Source organism: Coregonus clupeaformis, unplaced genomic scaffold, assembly GCF_020615455.1.
Source record: "Coregonus clupeaformis isolate EN_2021a unplaced genomic scaffold, ASM2061545v1 scaf0005, whole genome shotgun sequence".
Classification (NCBI taxonomy): domain Eukaryota; kingdom Metazoa; phylum Chordata; class Actinopteri; order Salmoniformes; family Salmonidae; genus Coregonus; species Coregonus clupeaformis.
In genome coordinates, this window is record NW_025533460.1 from 298,966 (window position 1) to 305,920 (window position 6,955).

The 6,955-nt window shown below is 42.5% G+C and overlaps 1 protein-coding gene across 1 annotated transcript; it reads right to left on the minus strand.

Annotated features, from left to right (window-relative positions):
- Positions 1-3,387: 3,387 nt before the first annotated feature.
- On the minus strand, positions 3,388-5,232 carry LOC121578577 (HIG1 domain family member 1A, mitochondrial-like). The gene is made up of 2 exons (XM_041892945.1): positions 4,579-5,232; positions 3,388-3,901 (listed from the first exon to the last, which is right to left on the minus strand). The coding sequence occupies exons 1-2, from the start codon at positions 4,664-4,666 to the stop codon at positions 3,756-3,758; spliced, it is 234 nt and encodes a 77-aa protein (XP_041748879.1). The 5' UTR covers positions 4,667-5,232; the 3' UTR covers positions 3,388-3,755.
- Positions 5,233-6,955: the final 1,723 nt, after the last annotated feature.

The window sequence follows — 6,955 nt, forward strand, 5'->3', positions numbered from 1 at the left end:
ATATGAATCAACCATGGTGGTGACCATTGTTGAGTTTCCATCTACTGGCATTTGGAGCGTAGCTCATAAATATCTATCACAAATATAAGGTCTCTGCGTGTGCATGGTCACACCACTTTAGTCAAGTTACTACCCTGGATTGTTTTAATTATGTAATATTCTAACAGAAATCATCCACTGAGTAAGGTATATAGTTATGAAACTGATTTTAAAGTGGGATTTTATGTACTGTAGAAAGCCAGACCAGTACTCGTAATTTGTCAAATGTAACAATCGAGTAGATATATTTTATGACTTCTGTATTTTTATATATATATATATACAGTGGGGAAAAAAAGTATTTAGTCAGCCACCAATTGTGCAAGTTCTCCCACTTAAAAAGATGAGAGAGGCCTGTAATTTTCATCATAGGTACACGTCAAATATGACAGACAAAATGAGAAAAAAAAATCCAGAAAATCACATTGTAGGATTTTTAATGAATTGATTTGCAAATTATGGTGGAAAATAAGTATTTGGTCAATAACAAAAGTTTCTCAATACTTTGTTATATACCCTTTGTTGGCAATGACACAGGTCAAACGTTTTCTGTAAGTCTTCACAAGGTTTTCACACACTGTTGCTGGTATTTTGGCCCATTCCTCCATGCAGATCTCCTCTAGAGCAGTGATGTTTTGGGGCTGTCGCTGGGCAACACAGACTTTCAACTCCCTCCAAAGATTTTCTATGGGGTTGAGATCAGGAGACTGGCTAGGCCACTCCAGGACCTTGAAATGCTTCTTACGAAGCCACTCCTTCATTGCCCGGGCGGTGTGTTTGGGATCATTGTCATGCTGAAAGACCCAGCCACGTTTCATCTTCAATGCCCTTGCTGATGGAAGGAGGTTTTCACTCAAAATCTCACGATACATGGCCCCATTCATTCGTTCCTTTACACGGATCAGTCGTCCTGGTCCCTTTGCAGAAAAACAGCCCCAAAGCATGATGTTTCCACCCCCATGCTTCACAGTAGGTATGGTGTTCTTTGGATGCAACTCAGCATTCTTTGTCCTCCAAACACGACGAGTTGAGTTTTTACCAAAAAGTTCTATTTTGGTTTCATCTGACCATATGACATTCTCCCAATCCTCTTCTGGATCATCCAAATGCACTCTAGCAAACTTCAGACAGGCCTGGACATTTACTGGCTTAAGCAGGCGGACACGTCTTGCACTGCAGGATTTGAGTCCCTGGCGGCGTAGTGTGTTACTGATGGTAGGCTTTGTTACTTTGGTCCCAGCTCTCTGCAGGTCATTCACTAGGTCCCCCCGTGTGGTTCTGGGATTTTTGCTCACCGTTCTTGTGATCATTTTGACCCTACGGGGTGAGATCTTGCGTGGAGCCCCAGATCGAGGGAGATTATCAGTGGTCTTGTATGTCTTCCATTTCCTAATAATTGCTCCCACAGTTGATTTCTTCAAACCAAGCTGCTTACCTATTGCAGATTCAGTCTTCCCAGCCTGGTGCAGGTCTACAATTTTGTTTCTGGTGTCCTTTGTCAGCTCTTTGGTCTTGGCCATAGTGGAGTTTGGAGTGTGACTGTTTGAGGTTGTGGACAGGTGTCTTTATACTGATAACAAGTTCAAACAGATGCCATTAATACAGGTAACGTAGTGGAGGACAGAGGAGCCTCTTAAAGAAGAAGTTACAGGTCTGTGAGAGCCAGAAATCTTGCTTGTTTGTAGGTGACCAAATACTTATTTTCCACCATAATTTGCAAATAAATTCATAAAAAATCCTACAATGTGATTTTCTGGAATTTTTTTTCTCAATTTGTCTTTCATAGTTGACGTGTACCTATGATGAAAATTACAGGCCTCTCTCATCTTTTTAAGTGGGAGAACTTGCACAAATAGTGGCTGACTAAATACTTTTTTGCCCCACTGTATATATATATATATATATATATATATATATATATATATTATTTTTCAAAGGAAAACCAAAGGAACAACAGTTTGTGGATGTTACAAGTTTAGCTGTTACCATATATTTTGTATTATTAAAAGTACAAATCATGGCAAAAAAATGAAAAATATTTATTTATTTCCGTTTGTCACTTTCCAAAGATAAATACAAATGTCTCAATGTACAAACTCATGAACAGTGAGGCTGGACACTGGAAAGAGTGAGACCCCTTGAGCTCCATGATGAGGTTTTCTTCCAATACTTCTCGTTAGACTAGGTAGTAGTGTGTGGATAGTTGGTTGAAAATATAACCTTTAACCTACTTCTGTACCTGTTCATGTGGAATAAAAACAGTTTACTCACATTTCACTGTAAATGTTAGAAAATAAGCTATATATTATATATAATATAATAACCCTTCATGGTGAGGTTATCAGTGGTCAGTGTGTGGATTAGCTATAGTAGTCTATGGATTTAGTTGCCTAAAAGGTGATATTTTACTAGTGGTTTACAGCAGCTGTCTATCAGAGAGATAATGATAGAAACAGAACACACAATAGATGTGCCGGCCAATTTCCTCTGAAATGTATATCCTTTTTCAAAGTGATTGCCAGATTGAAATGCTACTAAACAAAAAAATTATGACCTCACCCAAAATATACAGAACAAAAATAAAAACATAACATGTAAAGTGTTGGTCCCATGTTTCATGAGCTAAAATAAAAGATCACAGAAATTGTCCATGAGCACAAAAGGCTTATTTCTCTGAAATTGTGTGCACAAATTTCTTTACAGCCCTGTTATTGAGCATTTCTCCTTTGCCAAGATAATCCAGCCACCTGACAGGTGTGGCATATCAAGAAGCTGATTAAACAGTATGATCATTAAACAGGTGCACCTCATGCTGGGGACAATAAAATGCCACTAAAATGTGCAGTTTTGTCACAACACAATGCCACAGCTGTCTCAAGTTGCGGGAACGTGCAATTGGCATGCTGACTACAGGAATGTCCACCAGAGCTGTTGCCAGAGAATTGAATGTTCATTTCTCTACCATAAGCAGCCTCCAACGTCGTTTTAGAGAATTTGGTAGTACGTCCAACCGGCCTCACAACCGCAGACCACGTAACCACGCCAGCCCAGGACCTCCACATCCAGCTTCTTCACCTGTGGGATTGTCTGAAACCAGCCACCTGGACAGCTGATGAAACGGGGGAGTATTTCGGTCTGTAATAAAGCCCTATTGTGGGTAAAAACTAATTCTGATTGGCTGCGCCTGGCTCCCCAGTGGATGGGCCTATGCCCTCCCAGGCCCACCCAGTCATGTGAAATCCATAGATTAGAGCCTAATTTATTTATTTAAATTGACTGATTTCCTTTTATGAACTGTAACTCAGTAAAATCTTTGAAATTGTTGCATGTTGCGTTTATATTTTTGTTCAGTATAAATGGCTTGCTATCAATGGAATGTTACTTTGACAGATATGATCCATTCTAGGACCTCTATTTCGAAAGGTACAATGCAGGAATGGCAGGCATGACGCATTCTCTGGTCAAGCCACTTGCTGATTGGCTGGTAGGCTCACTTGCTGTCTTTACCTGGGTTCTTGTGGGCCAGGTATTCTTTGTACATAGAGTAGATCACCCTTACAAAATAGACAAACATTACAGTCATGTTAGTGTTCTATTTTATGTTAGTGTGTAAGGGCACAACACGGTCAGTCTTGTGTGATACATGTTGCCCCTGTAAAGTGATAAAGATATATTAGCTGTTGGGCCTGTGTATCTGTTACACAGCACATATTGGATTAGGATTTACCTAATGTCATTGCGCCTACTATAAAGCCTTGAGCTCCAACACGCATGTGGATGAGGTGGACTGACATCTTTGTGTTCCCCCGCGACTTGAGACTCCACAGACCAAAGGCTACCACTGCAGCACATCCTGCCATGCCTGTAAAACACACACATGGGAAATGTAATGATGACTGGGTCTCTGTGTGTATAGGCTTATCCAGTGCTCGACTTGGACTGAAATAGGTGCCGGTACTCATTTTGGGTGCCGGTACTGTTTACATTTAAGTGCAGGAGCTCCACAATACTTTTGAACTGATATTCTATAAGAGGTACAGGAGCTCAAGCAGTAGAACATTTCAGGTGCTGGTACTTAGTTCCGCTGAGCTCCTGCCCAAGTCAAGCACTGGGCTTAGCGGAGTGGCCAACAACCGGATGCATCCGGTATTCAGGGATACAGCTAATTCAACCTAGCTTCCTTTTCCGCTTAAAACCAGATGTGAGAACTCCGCGCCGGAGTTCATTTATGCCTGCTACGTTATTTTTATTTTACCTTTATTTAACTAGGCAAGTCAGTTAAGAACAAATTCTTATTTACAATGACGGCCTACACCGGCCAAACCCGGACGACGCTGGGCCAATTGTGTGTGTATGTTACTGGGTGTATGATATCTAACCATAGAACCAGGGTTGGAAAAGTGGATTGCAATGTATTCCATGACTGACTGGGATTCAATCAAACATTCACTATGGACTACTTCCACTGCAGTGAAACCACCAACATAATTCCTGCGCTTGAAGTATTATTTTTTTCCTACAGTGTACAGCTTCACTTACCTATTGGGACAAATGGCGACTCCTTCGCTTTCCTCATACATTTTGAATCATTCTCATCATCATATGATGACACATTTTTGTTGGACATGATGACTGGGAGGAAAGAGAGGCAGACATGAGAAAATACTGGCTTGATGGACCATAACACACAGTCCAACTTGTATTCCTCTAATTTCAGTAGGTACTCTAGTCTGTCATACTGACTGTTGCTAAAATAATGTATATCGTTTTTCCTACAAGTCCATTACAAAGTCGATAATTTAATCATCATCATTTATATTCCATATGCATTGCTTATAACACAACATGTCCTTACACAACATACTACCTACGTGACACAAAGCAGGAACCCGCCTTGAACTTAACCGTTTCAGTTTACTAATCAACTACAGTACAGACTCAATACTAGACTGATGCGCCCCCAGTTCGAACTTCCGCCCAGCGACTTGATGTCGCATGTTAAACAAACAGATGTTTGACAATCATTAGTCACTGCTTTGTTTTCATAAGTTATTTGTCGTCGTGACCTTAGATTTTCACCTAACGTTAATTGCTACCAGCTAGCATCCCTTCAAAAAACAGAATCAGGAGTCATAATCTGGCTAACTAGGATGGTTCAGCAAACAGAAATTTGCATCCTGTAGCACTAACCCCAAAAAGTTTTGGGACACTGTAAAGTCCATGGAGAATAAGAGCACTTCCTCCCAGCTGCCCACTGCACTGAGGCTAGGAAACACTATCACCACCGATAAATCTACAATAATCGAGAATTTCAACAAGCATTTTGCTACGGCTGGCCATGCTTTCCACCTGGCTACCACTACCCCGGCCACCAACTCTGCACCCTCCGCTGCAACTTGCCCATGCCCCCCGCTTCTCCTTCACACAAATTCAGACAGCTGATGTTCTGAAAGAGCTGCAAAATCTGGACCCCTACAAATCAGCTGGGCTAGACAATCTGGACCCTTTCTTTCTAAAACTAGCCGCCGAAATTGTCGCAACCCCTATTACTAGCCTGTTCAACCTCTCTTTCGTAACGTCTGAGATCCCCAGAGATTGGAAAGCTGCCGCGGTCATCCCCCTCTTCAAAGGGGGTGACACTCTAGATCCAAACTGTTACAGACCTATATCCATCCTGCCCTGCCTTTCGAAAGTATTTGAAAGCCAAGTTAACAAACAGATCACCAACCATTTCGAATCCCACCGTACCTTCTCCGCTATGCAATCCGGTTTCGAGCTGGTCATGGGTGCACTTCAGCCACGCTCAAGGTCCTAAACGATATTATAACCGCGATCGATAATAGACAGTACTGTGCAGCCGTCTTCATCGACCTGGCCAAGGCTTTCGACTCTGTCAACCACCGCATTCTTATTGGCAGACTAAATAGCCTTGGTTTCTCAAATGACTGCCTCGCCTGGTTCACCAACTACTTCTCAGATAGAGTTCAATGTGTGAAATCGGAGGGCCTGTTGTCTGGACCTATGGCAGTCTCTATGGGGGTGCCACAGGGTTCAATTCTTGGGCCGACTCTTCTTCTTCTTCTTCACTCTATCAATGATGTCGCTCTTGCTGCTGGTGACTCTCAGATCCACCTCTACGCAGACGACACCATTTTGTATACATCTGGCCCTTCATTGGACACTATGTTAACAAACCTCCAAACGAGCTTCAATGCCATACAACACTCCTTCAGTAGCCTCCAACTGCTCTTAAACACTAGTAAAACTAAATGCATGCTCTTCAATCGAACGCTGCTGGCACCCGCCCACCCGACTAGAATCACCACTCTCGACGGGTCTGACCTAGAGTATGTGGACAACTACAAATACCTAGGTGTCTGGTTAGACTGTAAACTCTCCTTCCAGACTCACATTAAGAATCTCCAATCCAAAGTTAAATCTAGAATCGGCTTCCTATTTCGCAACAAAGCCTCCTTCTCTCATGCTGCCAAACATGCCCTCGTAAAACTGACTATCCTACCGATCCTTGACTTTGGCGATGTCATTTACAAAATAGCCTCCAACACTCTACTCAGCAAATTGGATGTAGTCTATCACAGTGCCATCCGTTTTGTCTCCAAAGCCCCATACGCTACCCACCACTGTGACCTGTACGCTCTTGTTGGCTGGTCCTCACTACATGTTCGTCGTCAAACCCACTGGCTCCAGGCCATCTATAAATCACTGCTAGGCAAATCCCCGCCTTATCTTAGCTCATTGGTCACCATAGCGCACCCACCCGTAGTCTGCGCTCCAGCAGGTATATCTCACTGGTCATTCCCAAAGCCAACACCTCCTTTGGCCGCCATTCCTTCCAGTTCTCTGCTGCCAATGACTGGAACGAATTGCAAAAATCTCTGAAGCTGGAGACTCTTAT

Excerpts from the sequence above, each read along its gene's own strand:
- LOC121578577 (XM_041892945.1), bottom strand. The coding sequence starts at position 4,666 with ATGTCCAACAAAAATGTGTCATCATATGATGATGAGAATGATTCAAAA. Across the intron at positions 3,902-4,578 it reads GTCGCCATTTGTCCCAATAG|GCATGGCAGGATGTGCTGCA; the intron begins GTAAGTGAAGCT and ends TGTGTTTTACAG.